General features: G+C 51.9%; 1 protein-coding gene across 1 annotated transcript in view; it reads left to right on the top strand.

The window, feature by feature from the left end:
• Positions 1–2,214: 2,214 nt before the first annotated feature.
• Positions 2,215–19,871, top strand: part of FCGBP (Fc gamma binding protein) — a gene marked incomplete at its 5' end in the record, with an annotated part of 35,754 nt that continues 18,097 nt past the window's right edge. Inside the window, 7 exons of the mRNA XM_079119536.1 lie at positions 2,215–2,269; positions 3,265–4,512; positions 6,158–6,504; positions 8,556–9,126; positions 11,405–12,009; positions 13,453–14,023; positions 16,952–17,544. Coding sequence (XP_078975662.1) covers positions 2,215–2,269; positions 3,265–4,512; positions 6,158–6,504; positions 8,556–9,126; positions 11,405–12,009; positions 13,453–14,023; positions 16,952–17,544 — 3,990 coding nt within the window. The remainder of the gene's footprint in view (positions 2,270–3,264; positions 4,513–6,157; positions 6,505–8,555; positions 9,127–11,404; positions 12,010–13,452; positions 14,024–16,951; positions 17,545–19,871) is intronic.

Genomic DNA, 19,871 nt, shown 5'->3' with positions numbered 1-19,871 from the left:
CCCTTGTTTGGGCTCAGAGCAAGGATGCCAACGGCAGAATAAATGTGGTTTCTCTGACCATAAGGAAGTGTCCCCAGGGGTTATTTCCGGGGTCAGCAATGGGATTCCTGAGAACAGGTATTATATGGGGTAGGGCACAGGGGTGTGTCATAACACACTTGAAAGGAAGCAGAAGAAGTCCCAGAGGATTGTCAAATACAGAGTATTTGTGAGATTTATTCCCACTCCGCTGGGGGCTCCAGCTGCAGAAAGCACCGATGGGTTTTGAAGGGGAAGGTTTCTCTCTGATATTAACCAAGGGAGACCAGTTTAGAGGGGATTGAGGGCCAGAATCATCCCCCTGAATCATCCTTATTCATCTGTCTCACATGACAAGAGGGGTATCCAGGAGTCTTGACATCTTTGTTTGCAGTCACTATTTCCTGTTCAGGAATCCCGTGGTCCTCACCTCCCAGTCCTTATTTTCTTCAGGGACCCAGTAGTCCTCAGACTCCTCAGGCACCAAGACATCCCTCTTCCCAAAGCTCCCTCTTTTCAAGGGTCCCCCACCCCTGCCTGTTTCTGGCTATCTCTGGCCTTTATCCAGCCTCTTGTTTATTCGCTTCACTCTCCTGGTTGACTTTAGGTTCCAGTCAACTTTGAGCCTTTATCTTCTATTTTGAGAACCTCCCCTGGATGGGTGTGGAGGTGGCTAGAGCCCCAGGGAGGGAAAAGCCCCCACCCACCATGGCTGCCCAGAGGTTCAGGCCTCAGTGATAAGAAAGGAGGAGTCCCGGGGGCAGCAGCTGCTGGGGTGTTGACCGAGAGGACAACTAGGCTTCGCAGCTGCTGTTTCCGGGGGAGACTCCTCAGCAAACAAGGATCCCAGAGGTCAGGAGGAGAAGCGCACAGCACAGGTCCGGCAGCCCTCCAGGAAGCACTAACTCCATCTAAGAAAGTTCGTGGGACCTCTGGGCTATTTCTTCTGCTCCGTGTGTGCCATCTGGACCCCCATGTCTCAACTCAGGCAAATTCTGGAGTGCTTCAGAGGACACAGTGACCCAAAACCTGTTCAGCCAGTCCCTTCTAATGGGAAAAAAAAAAAAAAATCCCCACAGGACAAAACAAAACAAATCCCAAACTAAATAATTCCACAGGAAGTGAAACCCACACGTATGTATGGAACCAGGAATCATAGGCTTCTGGCCTTCTTCACATACAGCCTCAACTAGACTAGCGATGGAAGCATCATGTCCCCCACGGTGGGTTTAGGACAGGGCCTCAGAGCCATGTCCATCTCCAGACACTGGCCCCAGACTGGTGCCTAGAAGCAGGATGTGGGCTACTTGGGACCAACTGTCAGCCCATGGGGACTGGGGAGGAGTCAGGACCCCGGATACGGGCCCTTCGCTATTGTTCCTGGCAGGGGCAAAGGAAAGAATCTGGCCAGGGAGCCAGCAAACATAATGAATGCTGCCTCCACCTCCCTCGCTCCCGCTCCCCACTCCACCCCAGCCCTGCCCAGACCCAGGCTGGGCATCCTGCTCCCCAGCTGTCTCCCTCAGGAATGCCACCATTCCAGGACCAAAATTTCTTGTAGGCCCCAAGGGTACAGCCACCAACTGTTCTCACACCCTGCTCAGCACCCAGGCTGGACTCCACCCTGCCCAGGCCTTCAGGGCTCCCCATTCCACCTGGCCCTGAGATCAGTAGCCTCCTTCAGGAAGTTGGCATCATTTGCCTGGCAGGTGGCCCTGGGCGTGGCCTGAGGGGCTAAGAAACTCTGCTATATAACCCAGCCTGCAGGCTGACCCTATAGCTCCAGGGACCTGCAGGTAAGAAGGGCTGGGTTCCCCTACAGAAGTGGAACGGCAAGTCCCCTGCTCTTGCCTCTGGCTCTAGACCTCCTTCTCTTCCTCCCTGGACCCTCTGAATATCCAAGTCCTCATTCTCGTCCCTGGTTCCTGCCTTTCCCACCTCATCCAACCACCTATTGGACAGACAGCCTTACACACACACACACACACAAACACACACACACACACACACACACACACACCAGGCCCTTGGATCGAGCCCACCTTCCCCATCCTCCCAACTTCTCTTCCCTCCTCAGTCTTGCTGGTGCCCAAGTACACCTTGCCCCAAGACTGGCGCCTTCTGTCCTTTCCAGGACAGTGTAGCAGGACCGGCAGGCCAACCTCCTATGACCCCCTCTGTTTCCCTACTGCAGGCATGGGTTCCCTGTGGAGCTGGTGGACGATCTGGGCTGGAGCAGCCCTCCTGTGGGGTAAGTCAGATCAATCCCCTGTCCATGTCCTTGTTCCAATCTGGAAAATTCTGCCTGCCTGGGTTAGTATCCGTCACTTGTGTCCTCTGCACAATCTACCTCTCAATGTCCCCCCTGGCTAGTTGACATGCAAGAGAGATCTTTAGGCTCTGCAGAGAAATCTGGAATTTGCCCATTTTCTCTCTGTGTATCTCTGTCTCTGTCTCTTCCCCTATTTAGGGACGTTGAGAAGCCCTGCTTCCCTCTATTTCTCTAGAAGACACATTGTCCTCACTCTCAAAATCCCCTTCCTCCTTTTATCCTCTTCAGATAAACCCCTAAGTCCTATTAAGACAGAAATCATACACTGGCAGCTGACTTCAGCCAGTGTGTGCCCTTGGATACATATAACAATTTTGAATTGGCGATTTCCCAGTAAAATTCAGATTGTTTTTCTTGAAAAATGGGAACCTAGCTGGGTGCCATGGTGCCTACCTGTAGTCCCAGCCACTCAGGAGGCTGAGGCAGGAGGATTTTGAGTTCGAGGCTAGCCTCAGCAACTTAGCAAGAGCCTGTCTCAAAATAAATAAATAAAAAGAAATTGGACGGGGGATGTAACTTAGTGGTGGAGGGTTCAATTGCCAGTACTGAAGAATAAAAGGAAGGGAAGATTAAGTATTAAAAAGGAAAAGGTCACAATCCCTCCTAATAACCGGCTACATCTAGTAGCAACAACCTGCTTTAGGTGGTGTGCGTGTGCTCTGGTTTTCCAAAGTCACCACCTGGGCTGTTTCTTATGTTTGTGTCACTGGCCTGGTCCCGGGAGTGCTTGAAACTGAGAGCCCCATTTAAAGCAGTCAGCTTTTGAAAAGCAGAAGCCAGTGAGTTTATGGATGAATATTGCATAAATAAGAAGAAAGAGAAGAGGTGGGGGTGTGATTATTTCAGACAGAGGGCAAGGGCTTGGCTGTCTGGGGAGGATTAGATAAATAGACCCACAACTGCGTTTTCTTAAGGGTGGACCCAGGAGGCCGCAGCGGACCCCAAGAATGCTGGCGGGAAGGAATTCCTCACGGCTTTCCTGCAGAATTACCAGGCCGGGTACAGCAAGGCCAATCTCCAGCTCTTCATCTCCAGTGTGTCAGAAAGCACCGCTACGGTCTCCATCCTCTGCCAGGCAGATAACACCTCGCAGACGGTCACAGTGAGGCCCGGTGAATCAGTCACGGTCAACATCAGTGCTGAGGCTGAGATGATGGGCAGCAATACCTTCCAGAGAGCTGTGGAGATCCACTCTGACCAACTCATCTCCGTGCAGGCATTAAATGCTAAGCCCAGCTCGGCGGATCTGACACTGCTGCAACCTGTCAGCGCCCTGGGCACAGAGTACTTTGTGGTCACACCTACTGACATCTCCACCCGAAATGTCAAGGAGTTTGCCGTGTTGGCTGGCTCAGCCGGTGCTGAGGTCAGTGTCAACCTGAAGGGGGCAGTGACATTCAAGGGCAAATCCTACTCAGCCGGCCAAGTCCTAAAGGTGACTCTGCACCCTTACGAAGCAGTCCAGTTACAGAGCAAAGCTGATCTCTCAGGGTCAAAAGTCACAGCCAGTAACCCCGTAGTTGTCTTCTCTGGCCACAACTGTGCCCAGAAGCACACTAAGTGCGACTTTGTGATGGAACAGCTGCTACCCACAGCGGCCTGGGGCACAAATTACGTGGTCCCCTCTCTGGCCTCCCAGTCTAAATATGATCTGGTCTATGTTGTGGCCAGCCGGACCACAAAGCTCACCTACAACCAGGGCGGTAAAACTGGCTCCCGTGTGCTCCAGATGGGTGACGTGGCTGAGTTTCAGATCAAGCCGACCCAGCCGCTCGCCCTGTCTGCAGATGTGGGCATCCAGGTCGTGCTGTTTGGCACGGGTGCCGTAAGGAATGATGTGACCTATGACCCCTATCTGGTCCTGATCCCAGATGTGGCAGCCTACTGCCCTGCCTATGTGATCAAGAGTATACCAGACTCTGAGGGCTTGGCCCTGGTGGTGGTCCAGACAAATGACACCGGCGGGCTGACCATGGATGGGCACACGCTGGGAGCCGATCTCAACTGGCTGACTGTGCCAGACAGTCCCTTCTCATATGCTGAAGTGGACCTCAACACTTCTCAATCGATCCACACGGCTGAGGCTACAACCGATTTTGGACTGCTCACCTTCGGGCTAGCCCAGGCCGTGGGCTATGGGACGGCGGCTACCTGTGGCCGGAGTAAGTGATGGGCACCCGCCCATCTGGCCACCCCTTTCCTACTTACCTGTTCCTCTGAGGCTCCCTGGCTCAGCTGAGCTGTCCACCTCTCATCTCCATCTTCCCTGACACCCTTCCTTCAGTTTTTCCAGTCCCCCCTCCCCACCCACACATACACCCAGGAACAATATTCTAGATATTTAGCAACCAGAGTGATTCACGGCACAACCAGTCAGAAGAGACCCCAGCCAGAGCAGGAAGCCCCCATTATACCAGCATCACCCCTTGCCTGTTGGCTTCTGAGGAGGTCAGGGATGGGATACCAGGGGAGAGTTCAGGTGCCAACGTAGAAGGGTCTTTGGGGACAGGTCAGGTCAGCAGCTTCTTTCCAACCCATTCGGAAATATTTTTATATGTTAGCAACTAATACAGCTCTACCAGTTGTTAACTGCCACTCTCATATCTCATCTAAAACCGTAGATGCCTAAACTGAGAAGGTTAGATAATAACCATGAATAATAGAATAATAACCATGGGGGCGTATCTCAGGGTATCCAAGAGGGTATTCTAGTTACTTCACATTTTGACGTGAGGTCCTATGTGGGACCTCAGGCTCAGTCAATTGAGGAGCTGCCACCAGGCAGTGCAGGTGGCATGTGAGGAGGCAGATGTTAGAGTTCCCTGGGGTTTAAATGTCAGCTTTGCTTGGGAGACCCTGGGCACGTGACCTCACCTTTCTGGACTTTAGTTTCTACTTCAGTAAAACCAGGATAAAAGCTGCACCCCGGCCACCGGGTTTTAGTGGCGGCAGTGATTGTTGAGTGTAAAGCACTTCTGGTTGGTAGTGGGGGTGTTTAGGCCTACTTAGGGGGAGCCTTGTTAGGAACGGTAAGGTGGAAAGGATGTTTGAGGACAGGCAGGCTCACAAGGAGGGGCTGTTTCTTCCTTGGTGATCTCCTCCAAGATAGGGCCCTAGACACTGGGGTTCCCTGTCCTGGCACAAATGCCCCTTCTCCCTGCCTTCCAGGGCGTGAATACCACCTGGCTTCAAGGGGCCACTTTTGGCTTGAGTAATAGAATGGGGTACGGGTGGGTGGTTACATCTGACACAGGGTTCGGTTCCAAACTTAAAGTTTTAGCTTATTTAAACCTCACAACACATCCCCGCTCAGATCCTGATGGAGAGGTATTATCAATGTCCTCACTTACAAATGAAGAAATCGAGGCCGCCAGCATTCCAATGAATCAGACCTGGGTTCCAGAGCTGGTCGGTGAGGTCGGAGGCCTACCTGGGAAGCCTATTCCACAGTCATTTCCATTTTGCTGAATAGTCTCTGTCTTACATTTTCGTCCTTTAAAATATCACTTAGTCTTTCCAGCCTGATGGGAAGGCAGGGAAGAGAGGGGAAGAGGAAATTAACATCTCAGGGACTGTCCTGGCCTTTCTTTGCTACTTTCCACGCTCCTGGGCAGAGCTGTGTTAAACTGGGGAATCAGAAAACCTGGGCTTTTCGGGGAGACCTGAGCGGCTCTCTCCCGGGGAGATTTCAGAGTTCAGTACAGTGTGCGGTTGTGAGGAAACGGCCCAAGTTCCCCGTGGCGGGGGGACCCCAGGATCTGCCCCTGTGGACTTTTCTAACTTGGGTTTCAACCCACCCCTCTGCAGTTGGGCGCTCCGCTGCGGATCCCTGCCAAGGTGTGCGGTGTGCAGCTGGGCAGCGCTGCCAGGCGACTGGCACGAAGACCTCGTGTGTGGCCGAGTCCACGGCCGTCTGCCAAGCCCAGGGTGACCCTCATTACACCACCTTCGATGGGCGTCGCTACGACATGATGGGCACTTGCTCCTACACCATGGCGGAGTTGTGTGGGAAGGACGAGTCCCTGCCCGCCTTCAGTGTGGAAGCCAAGAACGAGCACAGGAGCAACCGTCTGGTCTCCTATGTGGGCTTTGTCACCGTGCGCGCCTACAGCCACTCCGTGTCCCTGGCCCGCGGGGAAGTTGGCTTCGCGCGGGTAAGTGTTGGGAGGCCCCGGGTTTCACACCCAGGAGCTCCCAGTCTGAAGGCAGAGGCCAAGCCCAGAGCCGAAAACCAGAATCTTTGTGATGGGGCAGAGGATGCAGAGCGGTGGACCCCAGGGTGGGGAGGTGGGAAGGGAGGACTTGAAAATTAGGAGCAGGACCTTTAAAACCCTTTCCTCTAGAAAATTTTCTAGAAACTTCTAGAGATGTTGTGTGCTCAGAGAGATGATGGGATAAAAAGCGTATGCCACATGGTTTGCAATATGACAAAAGAAAAAGGAAAAGAAACATTTCCAACATTTCAGGGAGATTTCTGAAGTGACCCCAATGACTAAAGTTAATGTGCCAGATTTATGTCTTAAGTAGATGGACACAGTACCTTTGTTTTATGTATTTAGTGCGGTGCTGAGGATCGAACCCAGTGCCTCACATGTGCTAGGCAAGGGCTCCACTCCTGAGCCACAACCCCAGCTAGGCAATCGCAGTCTCGATTTTTTTCTACCACAGATTAGTCCCCCCCCCCCCAGATTAGTTTTGCCTGGCTAACAATTTCACATCAACCAGCTATGGTGGTGCAATCATGCAATCACAGCCACTGGGAGGATGAAGCAGGAAGATCACAAATTCTAGGCCATTTATTAAGACCCTCAGCAACTTAGGGAGACCCTGTCTTAATAAAATAAAATGGCTGGGGAGTAGCTTAGTGATAGAGGACCCTGGGTTCGGTCTCTAGTCCCACCCCAAACCAAACCAAACTCTTCATAATGATTCCATATTAATGGAATCATATAATATAGGAGGCCTTTTATGTAAGGTTGCTTTTGCTTAGCATAATACTTTGGAGATTCCCCCATATTGTGGTAACTAATTTTTTAAAACAGTAAACCTTTTGCACAGCTCAAAATAAAAAGGGCATATTATAAAAAGTCTTCTTTCTACTTCCCTCTTCATCTACCTTCCCTCCTACTCCACACAGATAACGATGAGTACTGGTTTCCTCCTCCGTGATTTCCAGACTCTCTCCTGTTGATCCTCTAAGGCTCAGTTCAGCTGTCCCTTCTTTGAGGAAACCTTCCTTGACTGGCAGGATTGGGTGTGGTCCTTTTCCTAGGCTCCTGACCCAGCCCAGTGTCTTTTGCCTGTGCCTCCCTAGTCCTGGTCCTGACCACTTGAACTGTCACTATTGAGTGATGGGTTCTCTTTCTCAGTGGATTTGGAACCCATGAGGGTGAGGGCATGGGGCAGTCTTGGTCACTGTTGTATACTAAGTATCTCCCAACTCAGGGCCAATCACAGAGTAAGTGTCTGAGGGGTGTTTATGTAATGTAGCACTGATTTCATATATTTATTGAGCACCTGCTATTCTACCAGGCTCTGTTGTAGGCACTGAAACTAGAATAGTGATGGAAACTGACAAAAACTTATCTTAGTGGAGCTGACATTCTGGTGGAATTAGATGATAAATATGAGAGATCTGCAAATTATATATATTGGTACTGGAGATTGAACCCTGGGGCACTTTACCATTGAGTTACATCTCCAGTCCATTTATTGACTTATCGACTTATTTATTTTTGAGACAGGATCTCACAAGTTGCTTAGGACCTTGCTAGCTAAGTTGCTGAGGCTGACTTTGAACTTGGGATCCTCCTGCTGCAGCCTCTCAAATTGCTGGGATTACAGGCCAGGCACCACTACACCCAGTGCCAATTATATTTTAGAAAATTAGAAGCTGTGTGAAAAAAGGAAAACAGGGAAAGAGAACAGGGACTAGGGGAGAGTTGCTACTTAAAATAAGCCAGGCAGGGGTTGCCATTTGACATTTGAGCAAATATTTCATAGGAGGTGAGGAAGTGAGCTGTAGCAACATCTGGGGGAAGAACATTTGGGGCCATGGGAATTGTAAGGGCAAAAGTCACAAGGCTTCCATAGGATAACAGAGGAAGGAATGGGAATGTGGCTGGAATAGGGGAGCTGAGCCGAAGAGGTAAAGGGCCAAAGGGGAGAACGCACCAGGGTCTGACCGCCCCCACCTCCTCTGCAGATTGACAATCAGCGCTCGCGCCTGCCGGTCTCCCTGAGCGAGGGTCGCCTGCGAGTGTACCAGAGTGGGACACGGGCTGTGGTGGAGCTGGACTTCGGGCTGGTGGTCTCCTATGACTGGGACTGCCGGCTGACAGTGAGCCTGCCCGAGCGCTTCCGAGACCAGGTGTGTGGTCTCTGCGGCAACTACAATGGCAACTCCACCGATGACTTCTTCACACCTGACTGGGAGCAGGTGTCTGACGTCATGGAGTTTGCCAATAGCTGGAAGCTGGATGACGGCGACTACCTGTGCGATGACGGCTGCCAGGAAAACTGTCCATCCTGCACCCCTGGCCAGGCCCAGCACTACGAAGGCCACCGTGTCTGTGGCATGCTGACCGTGTCTGATGGCCCCTTTGCAGCCTGCCATGAAACCCTGGACCCCCGACCGTTCCTGGAAGATTGTGTGTACGACATGTGTGTGACTGGCGGGGAGCGAACCACCCTGTGCCGCGCCCTTAGCGCCTACGCCCAGGCCTGCGTGGAGCTCGGCATCGCGGTGGGAGACTGGAGATCACCAGCCAACTGCCGTAAGCGACGCCCTGGGGGGCGGGCTCGGGAGCACGTGGGAGGGGCAGGGGACCGCTTGCTCCGGTTCAATACCTGAGCACCTACTGTGGCTCAGCCTGTGCTCGACAGTGCCTGGGACACAGGAGTGGCCAACACAGCCAGGTTGAGTCCACAGTGAACCCAGGGTTGGGGTGGACATGTCACTAGACGGCAACAATCTAGAGTGGCCTGGGCTGTGATGGGGAAGGCACCGGCAGGGTGGTCAGGACTGGGACCCGGGAAGTTCAAGGGGACTGTGGGACACCAGAGAAGCTTCCTGATCCATCTTGGGGAGAGTTTGGAGAGGGTTTCCTAGAAAAAGAATATCTGCAGGAGGGGTTGGAAGTAGCCAGAAAAATAAGTCGGAGGATGTTGGTTCTGGGCCCAGGGAAGACCGTGAGCAGAGGCTTGGCAGGAGAAACAGTCTGCAGAGTTCTGACACAGAAATACAATGGTCTCCCTTTGCTCCTACTCCTTCCATAGCTCCCCATTGCCCTCTGAATAAAGCCCAAGCTCTGTAAGCAGGTGTTCATCCACTGAATCAGTCACTCATTCACTCAACAAATACTCCTGATCCACCGCCTGGCCCTGTGAGGACCCATGGGGACCCACCCTGCCCCTGTAAGACTCCCAGAGGGGAGTTCAGGAGACAGAAAAGACCACTTCAGAGGAGTGGTAAACCTGGGGGAGACATGGAGGCTGTTTGGGATTTGTGTGGGTCACTGCTGTGACCCCACTGCCCAGTAAGTCTCCCTCCACCCCCAGAGGAACCAGTGGGTGGTTCCTTTACCCACCCATTCATTTCTGCAGTGCTTACTGAGCATCGAGAGTGGCAGGCCCTGTCCTTAGTGTTGAGAATTCAGCAGTGACCATCAGATTCCCACTCCTATAACCTAGGGGGCAAGGGAGAGACAGGTGGTAAGCAAGTAAATCATGACATATCTTTGGAAAGCAAAAGAAAGCAAGTTCATGAAACAGAAGTATCTGAGAGGCTCACAAAGTGGAGGGTGTGGGAAGGACTTTATGAACAGGTGACTGGAGCGGAGAGCAGGGTCTGGTGATGGAGTCAGTTCTGTAATGAGAGTGATATTCACCGAGCGCCTCTGCATAGACGAACTCACTTAATTCTCGCATCAATCCTGTGAGGTCAGCACCATATCGTCTCACTTTCCTGATGGGGAAACCGAGGCACAGGGAAGATGAGAGTCGTTCACTCTTTTTTTTTTTTTTTTTTTGAAGGTTAAGGTGGTAAATTTAATATGTTTTTTTAAATTAAACCTTTAACTACTACATGAAAATATAAAAATCGTACATATTAATGGGGTAACAAGTGATGTTTTGATACATGTACACATTGTGCAATGTGAAAATCAGGTTAAACATGTCAGTCTCCTCAAATAGTTATCATTTCTTTATGGTAAAAATGTTTAGAATCCTTCTAGGTTCTTGAAACGTAAAATGTGTAGTTGTAATCTATAGTCATGCTGCTATCAATCACACACCATTACTTGATCCTCCTCCCAAACTAACTTTCCACTATCGATCAACCTCTCCCAATCTTTGCTTTACCGTCTTCTCCCCAGCCTCCGGTAACCACCATTCATCCTACTCTCAGCTTTTGTGAGATCAACCTTTTTAGATTCCACGAGAGTCGTTCACTCTTAATCCCACAGCTAGGAAGGGGAAATCTGGGATTTGAACTCAGGCCACCAGAATTTGGGGAGCCTTGGGCTTGACCTTATACCATACTCTATGAGGAGAGGATGACACAGGCGGAGAGATTGGTCATGCAAAGGCCCTGAGGAGAGAATTTGAGGACTGGGGAGGAGTCCGCTGGGACCGGGACAGAGTTGGCCAGGGAGTGAGTGAAAGAGATGTGGACAGGTTGAGGGGGTTTTGTGGGCTTTGGGAGGACCCTCACTTTTCCCTTGAGAAAGATGGAGCTGTAGGAGGAAGAGACCTGACCTGGCTGAGGACCTACTGTGGGGGCAGCAGCAAAGAGACCAGGCAGGAGGCTGCTGCCCTGGACAGGACCAGGAGGCAGATTCTGGGTGCCTTTGGAAGGGGGTTCCCCCCCTTTACCCACTGATGGGCTCCAGAGAACAGGATGGAGAGGGTTACCTACACCTCTGAGGGTTGGGACCTGAGCCCTGGGAAGGATGGAAATGTCACTGCCTGAGATGGCCGGCTCCGGGGAGTCGCAAGGTTTGCGGGTCGCGGAGGGCCCCCTGACCCGCTGCCATTCCCCCGCCCCCGCAGCCATGTCCTGCCCGGCCAACAGCAGCTACCAGCTCTGCGGCCCCGCCTGCCCGGCCACCTGCAACTCCGAGGCGGCGCCGGCCAACTGCTCGGGGCGCCCGTGCGTGGAGGGTTGCGTGTGCCTCCCCGGCTTCGTGAGCAGCGGCGGCGCCTGTGTGCCAGCCTCGTCGTGCGGATGCACCTACGAGGGTCGGCCCCTGGCGCCCGGCCAGGCGGTGTGGGCGGACGATCAGTGTCGCCAGCGCTGCACCTGCGACGGCGCCACCCAGAAGGTGAGTTGCCAGAGCACGCAAGGCTGCCCGGCGGGCGAGCAGTGCCAGGTCCAGAACGGCCTCCAGGATTGCTACCCCACCAGCTTCGGAAGCTGCCAGGCGTCGGGCGACCCGCACTACGTCAGCTTCGACGGCCGGCGCTTCGACTTCATGGGCACCTGCATGTACCTGCTGGTGGGCTCGTGCGGCCAGAACGCGGGGCTGCCCGCCTTCCGGGTGCTGGTGGAAAACGAGCATCGGGGCAGCCAGACCGTGAGCTACACGCGCGCCGTGCGAGTGGAGGCCTACGGTGTGGAGGTGGCCGTGCGCCGGGAGTACCCTGGCCAAGTGCTGGTGAGTGACAGGGCGCCCCGGGCTGGGGGAGGCAGGAAGCACCACCTAAGATTAGGGATTCTGGATTCAGGTTAGGGTTGGGGGCCTGCTCAAAGATCTGTGGCCAGTGGTTAAGGCCCAGGTCCCTCATCCAGGGGACACTGCCCCTCCTTGGCTGTGTGACTCTCTCCTTCTGTCCAAGAGCATAAGGAACCACCATTCACATACACAGAGTAGACCTTCCCATTCTTGTGGTTGTACATGATGAGGAGTTATACTGGCTGTGTATTCATATTTGAACATGGGAAAGTGATAACCAACTCATTCCACTGCCCCTCCCTTCCTCCCACTCCACCCTGTTCAATCCAGTGAACCGCCACTCCCTGCTCCCCTGCCTATTTCTAGTCAGCTTCTGCATATCAGAGAGAACATTTGGCCTTTGGTTCTTTGGGATTGGCTTATTTCACTTATCAGGATAGCCTCCAGTTCCATCCATTTCCTGGCAAATGCAATATCACTCTTCTTTATGGCTGAGTAATATTCCATGGTGCATATGTATGACCAGAGTCTGTACTCTTCACCATTCCACTGTGTTGCCTTTCCTGAGGAAAGACATGGATTAGCAGGGAGAAAAGTGGACAGAAGGGTGTTCCAGGAAGAAGGAACAGCAAGTGCAAAGGTCCTGGGACAGCAATAAGTTGGAGGAGTTAAGGAACAGCGAGGTGGCCAGCAGGGCTGGAGTGAGGATTGGAGTAGGAGATGAGGTGTGGGCTGGCTATGATCAGGCTTGTGATCTCAGCTGAGGCCTGAAGGATGAGGAGGAGGCCACCAGACGAAGAGTGGTGTCTTCTAGGCAGAGGGAACAGAGTTAGACTGAGCTTGAAGAACACAGGAGAACAGCACAGAGGCCGGCGATGATGCATGTTGGGAATGAAGTTGGGAGACAGGATAGAGCAGTTGGTAGACGAGGTCAGAAAGGTGGGGACAAGTAGGGACTTGTGGGTAGGCGGGTTCAATTTTAAACAGATTGTGAAGTATAAGACGCCAGCCACCAGGCAAAGAGTAGGGATGTGGAAGACGGGGAGAACGCCACCAAGAAGGGGTACAGCAGGTGCAAAGGCCCTGAGGCCGGGATGAGCTTGGTGTGTTTGAGATACCGGCGTGACTGGAGTTGCCGAGGGCAGGGATTGGGCTGTGCTGGGAGATTAAACTGGAGAGTAGTGGGGACTTTGAGGCCATCATAAGGGATTTGGATCAAAAAGATGAGTCAGAGGAAACCAGATGGAGAGTGATGGGGGTATTCCAGAAAGAGGAACAGCCTGTGCAAAGGTCCTGAAGTAGGACCCAGCATGATGTTTGAAGAGATTAACAAGGAGGTCAGAGTCCCTGAAGCCAAGTGAGAGAGGGGTGGGCCGCAGAGCCACAAATGCCCTGACCCGTTCGCCCTCCCGCTTCTCTGCCCAGGTGGATGGCATCCTTTATTACCTGCCCTTCCAAGCCGCAGATGGGCAGGTGCAAGTATTCCGCCAGGGCCAAGACGCCGTTGTGCGAACAGACTTTGGCCTGACCGTCACCTACAATTGGAATGCCCTAGTGACCGTCAAGGTGCCCAGCAGCTATGCTAACGCCCTGTGTGGGCTCTGTGGGAACTTCAACGGGGACCCGGCTGACGACCTGGCTCTGCGGGGTGGAGGTCAAGCTGCCAACGCTCTGGACTTCGGAAACAGCTGGCAGGAGGAGCCAAGCCCCGCCAACTGTGGAGCGAGCAAACCGGGTGACTGTCCCAAGCTGGACTCCCTGGTGACCCAGCAGGTGCAGAGCAAGAAGGAATGTGGAATCCTTGCTGACCCTTCGGGGCCCTTCCGGGAGTGTCACAGCAAGCTGGACCCCCAGGGTGCAGTGCGGGACTGTGTCTATGACCTCTGCCTGCTGCCCGGCCAGACCGAGCTACTGTGCGAGGCATTAGCCAGCTACGCTGATGCTTGCCAGGCTGCTGGGGCCACCGTGCAACCCTGGAGGACTGAGGAGTTTTGCCGTGAGTACCGAGAGTGGCAGCTGGGGGCCCCAGCCTTATGTTTGTTCATTAATGCACAAATATCATTAGTTCACTTAATCCTTACAACGGCCTCATGAGGTATGGGTTAGGGTCATAGATACCCATTCAGCAGATGGGGAAACTGAGGTCCAGAAACTCTCAGTTACACAAGACAGCTGGGAAGTCACGGGCAGTACAAATGCAGGTGGCTGACTGAGCACATCTGGTGGCCCTAGGTCTGATTCTCATGTGACAGCTGTCATTCAGTGATAAGCCAGAAGGGCTGCCTTTCAGAGCAGCTTGGTTCGCTCTCCAGTGCTCGGTCACCATCTGGCCTACTCCACTCGTTTATGACATCTGCCTGGCCACCGAGGGCCAGTGGGCTGGAGAGCCTGGCTTCAGACGTGAGTGCCGAAATGGCTGGAAGACATTTTTCTTGCCTCTGAATGAAATTTGGAAAGGCAAGCATCCCCTCCCCTGAGTTTTGAATTTTTTTACTTATCGTTGAAATGTGATACACATATTAAGAATACGTACATATCATAACAAACAGCTTGCTCGGCTTTCAGTAGAAGAACAAATCTCTGTAAATAGTTGCAAGTTCAAGGAAAATAAAAGATTCCAGTCCCCTGCCCCACAAGGTAACCTCCATTCTGACTCCTAAAGGTTTTTTATATAAACGGAACCGCATATTTTCATCCTAAGTGTAAATAATTGCAAAAGATAAAATTTCCAGCAAATGGTAACTTCTGTCTTTTTTTTTTTTTTCCTTTTTTTTTTGGTATCACAGATTGAACCCAGGGGTGCTTAACCACTGAGCTACATCCCCAGCCCTTTGTAAATATTTTATTTAGAGACAGGATCTCACTAAGTTGCTCAGGGCCTAAGTTGCTGAGGCTGGCTTTGAACTGGTGATCCTCCTGCCTCAGCCTCCTGAGCTGCTGAGATGACAGGTGTGCCCCACCGATTCTGGCTAACTTCTGACTCCTGAAAACCTTTTCCTTATGGAAAATTTTGGACATCCTCAAAAGCAAGCTAGGATATGCACTTTCATCGACCCCTCATCTAGTGTCCACAGTGATTGACATATATTGACATCTTACTTGACTTTTGTTACTCTTTTAACACAGCACCAACTGGCACACACCACTGTTGAAAAGAGACATGATAAATCCATGAACGTCACATCGTTCCTTTATCTCCTTCAATATAAGTGCCTTCAATTATTCATATGCTTTGGTCACCGAGGGACCACATATCTATGATGGTGGTCCCATGAGACTCTTTCCCCTGGTGTCATCATAGCTGTTCATGTAGGTACACTCTGTGGTGATCACACGATAGCAAAACCTCTTAGTGATGCATTTCTCAGAACACATCCCTGTCTTTTATCAAAGCATGACTGTTTTGTTGAATACCTACTATGTTCCAGGGACTGTTCTAGGCACCAGGGACACTATGGAGGGACAGGAAAATATCCTCACCCTCCCAAACTGATGTCCTAATTCTTTTTATGTTTTTTTTCCTAACACAATTTAACCTAAATTAACATACTTCTATACTTGAAAGACTTTTTTTCAAAAAAATCACTGTATCAGTTAGCTGTTGCTGCATAACAAATAACCCCAAAACTTAGTGCATTAAAGCAAAAGTATTTATTTGTGCTTAAGATGCTGGGGGCTGCTGGACTGTATTGTTTTGGGCCAGTTTGATTGATTCTGTACTCTACAGCAGCTCAACTGAGGCTGGTTCATCTCTGATGCCTTTACCCTTCTGACAGTTTTCAGTGTATTGGTTTAGGAGGTGACTTGACTGGAACTGCCTCTCTTTGCTTCACTTTGTCTCAGCTTTCAGGAGGGCAGCCCAGGCTCCTTTGTAAAGTGCTCTCAAAATACCTAAGACCAACAAGAGCAGACAAGCCCCAATGCACACGCCCTTTTGGGGGCTCTGCCTGGTATCCTATTTGCAAATGTCCTGTGGTCAGAGCTAATACCATGGCCACACCCAGAGTCAACAGGTGGCTATTGAACATTTGACATAGAAGTGATGTGACTAAAGACTAAATCTTCACTTCTATTTAGTTTTACTTAATTTACATTTAAATGGCTATAGTGGCTAGTGGCTACCATATCAGACAGCATAGGAGGCTTGATTTGGTTCAGTTGTAGTCTTTTCATTTTGTCTTGTTTTGGGTTTTTGGAGGAAGTTGCCTGTCTTATCCACTGGAGTGACTGGAGGGAAAAGAGAAGTGGTTTTTGTTTGTTTGCTTTTTAATCATGACAACACTAAATACTTTAAATAATATAATGCAGCATTAGTAATTAGTTTTTAAGATATTTTTTAGTCATCAGTGCACCTTTATTTTATTTATTTATATGTGGTGCTGAGAATCAAACCCAGTGCCTCACGTGTGCTAGGCCAGTGCTCTCCCACTGAGTGATAACCCCAGCCCAGTAATTCTTTTTAAATCATTAACTATTACTGAATACCTAAAATTTACTAAAAACAGCAAATATTTTTTTAGTTACCACATAAAAGGAAGGAGCTAGAAACACTACAAATACATTGCATAGATCATACACGCACGAACACCTGCACGCTGGAAAGATGTACCATGCCTCAGCGGTTTGTACCCAACTTAAATAAAGTCATTAAAGACAGTTCAGACGATCCCGAACCTTGGTCACGTTGGGACAGAGTCTTCGTCATCAGGCTCAGAGCTGGGGAAGGTCAGGGGTAGAGCGCGTGCCTGGCCCGTGCGAGGCCCAGGGCTCCGTCCCTGGGACTGAAAAAATAAAACCGAGCAGGATGAAATTGTGACAGGCCTGCCGGACATAGGGCTTCTTTTAATGGGGCCCCCTGTGTGTGTGGGGTCAGCTGTGTCACCTGAGATGGTGGATTCCTGATGCCCAGCTCCTCTCCCTGCAGCCCTGGGCTGTCCACCTCACAGCCACTACGAGGCGTGTTCCCACGGCTGCCCGCTGTCCTGTGGAGACCTCCCAGTCCCCGGCGGCTGTGGCTCGGAATGCTACGAGGGCTGCGTCTGTGATGACGGCTTCGCGCTCAGCGGTGAGTCCTGCGTGCCCCTGGCCTCCTGCGGCTGCATCCACCAGGGCGCCTACTACCCGCCAGGCCAGAGCTTCTACCCCGGACCCGGGTGCGAATCCCTCTGCCACTGCCAGGAGGGCGGCCTGGTGTCCTGTGAGCCCGCCTCCTGCGGCCCTCAGGAGGCCTGCCAGCCATCCAATGGAGTCCTGGGCTGCGTGGCGGTGGGCTCCGTCACCTGCCAGGCGTCCGGAGACCCCCATTACACCACCTTCGACGGCCAGCGCTTCGACTTCATGGGCACCTGTGTGTATGTGCTGGCTCAGACCTGCAGCGCCCGGCCTGGCCTGCCCCCGTTCACCGTCCTGCAGGAGAATGTGGCTTGGGGCAATGGGCAAGTCAGTGTCACCAAGGCGATCACAGTCCAGGTGGCTAACTACACCCTGCGGCTGGAGCAGAATCAGTGGAAGGTCACGGTAAGGGCAGGGGAGGGACTCAAGGGAGGGGACACGGATGGGGGAAGCGATCAGGGATGAGGTTCAGCTCAGGATGCACAGAGCATGAGGAGGACGTGGGAGGCCCAGGGGTCCCAAGGAGAGAGCTGGTCAGGGCCCACGGCGGAAGCCAAGGAGGGAGGAGGCCTCAGGGACCTGGGACCCGCTCCCCCGGGGCTCAGTCTCTTTCCTGCAGCCTCCTGACTGTCCATTCTGATCATCTCTCCGCTTCCTCCCCCGCACTCCACTCTCAGTCCCTGCCCAGCCACCTCCCTGGCCTCCCACCCACTGGTGCATTCGGAAGTTGGGAACACTCAGGGTGGGAAAGGCCCAAGCACAGAGGACAGGCTGTAGGTGACCCCTGCCACCCACTCAGTAACCATCACGACAGCAGTAAAGCAGCTCCAGCCTCCACACCCTGCCCCAGACCTTGATGGCTGCCTAGCACTCCAACAGCACGCTGCCACTGTGTTCTTGCCGCCACCAGCGTTGGAGGCACCGTGACTCACTTCCTGTTTTTAGAGGGAGAGGTCCCATCACTGGCCAGAGTCCCCCAGCAGAGGCAGGATTTGAACCCGGGCTTGTGTGCTGGTCCCTGTGTCGCCCTGCAGTGCTTTGTGGGCCGAGAAGGATTTGGCCTCATGTAGAAACTGGCATTTCAGCTATACTGGAGGGACTTCCCCAGAGAGCCCACTGAAATACAGGCAAACGGCCATCTTCCTGGTAGCAGTCATGGTGATAAATAACAGACAAAATAGCTGATAAATAGCTGACAAATAATCTGATTAATAGATGACTTTATGGAGTGCTCACTGTGCACTGCACACACATCGCACGATTTAATGTATTCCCTAGCAATATCCCAAGTCCTAAAGGAGTGCCTGGCGTATACAGTTAGCTCCAAACACGTGGGAGTTGTTGGTGTTCTTGTTTGCATCTCCCTGAATCCATGGCTTCCCTATGAGTTGGGAACCATCATTATGCCCATTTTGCAGAAGAGGAAACTGAGGCACAGAGGTCAACCCTTGCCCTTAGTCACTACTCAACCCCACTTGGACAATATGGAGGCTGATTATGTTTTTAGGACACTCAGCCAAGAGCCTGCCTTTCTCCTGCTGTCTCCCCTGATGCCTCACGCTTCTGGAAGAATCCAGTGTGCACCACACCCGTGATAAGGATTTAGAAGGCTCTCCCGGGGCCCAGAGTCTTCCACTGGTCCTCAGCTCATGGGTTTGGAGCTCATTTCCCCAGAAATGTAGCCTGCGTTCCACCCACTGATGCTTACAGCAGAAACCCTTAGTGCTGCTTCACTCTCATAATAAAAACCTCTAGTCGTAGCTCCTTATCACAGGAAGTGCTCCCAGAGCACCCTGCCTCCCATCCAGGCCACTTCTCTCAGCAATTTACTGGTATTAATTGGTCCAATCCTGAAAATAATCCTATGGGGTAGGCCCCTAATTCCCACTTGATATTTGGGGAAACACAGAGAGACGAGTCACCTGCCCAAGGACACAGAAAGGGTAAGGGCAAGCTGTGCTTGAGGCCAGGCAAGTGGCTCCAGGGTCAACCACGGCACTGTTGATATTAAGATTAGCTGGTGAGCTGCTGCTTCCACTGAAATCTGTATTAGTTTGCTGGTGGCTGCTGTAACAAATTGCTCAGAATGGGAGCTTAAGTTAACATTTAGTTTCTCACAATTCTAGATGCTATGGCAGGGCCAGATGCCTCCAAAGTCTGTAGAGGAGCATCCTTCCTTGCCCCTTCCAGCTTTTGGTGGCTCCGGGAGTTTTTTGGCACTCCATCCCTGCCTTTGTCTTCCTGTGGCCTTCTCTGTGTGTCTGTGTCTTCCCTTCTTCTGACCTTATAAGGACACCCATCATTGAATTTAGGGCCCACTGTAATCCAGGATGGTCTCACCTTGAGATATCACCCTAATTACATCCACAAAGACCCTTTTCCCAAATGAGGTCACATTTTGAAGTTCTAAGTGGTTGTAAGTGGTTCAGGTTACTTCCAGAACCTTTTTTTTTTTTTTTTTTTTGGAAATAAAGGGATTGAACTCAGGGGTGCTTAACCACTGAGTCACACCCCCAGCCCTTTTTATATTTTATTTAGAGACAGGGTCTTCCTAAGTTGCCAAGGCTGGCTTTGAATTCGAGATCCTCCTGCCTCAGCCTCCCAGGCAGCTGGAATCACAGGCGTGCACCCGCACTTCTGACCCAAGACCCCATTATTAGACTCACTTTACAAACATGAAAACTGAGGCCCAGATGGGTGAGGGCACAAAGGCAGGGACATGGGAGGTATTG

This window comes from Sciurus vulgaris, assembly GCF_902686455.1.
Source record: "Sciurus vulgaris genome assembly, chromosome: 17".
Taxonomy (NCBI): domain Eukaryota; kingdom Metazoa; phylum Chordata; class Mammalia; order Rodentia; family Sciuridae; genus Sciurus; species Sciurus vulgaris.
Note: the sequence above shows the minus strand (reverse complement) of the source record. Positions and strands in the feature narration are given on the sequence as shown.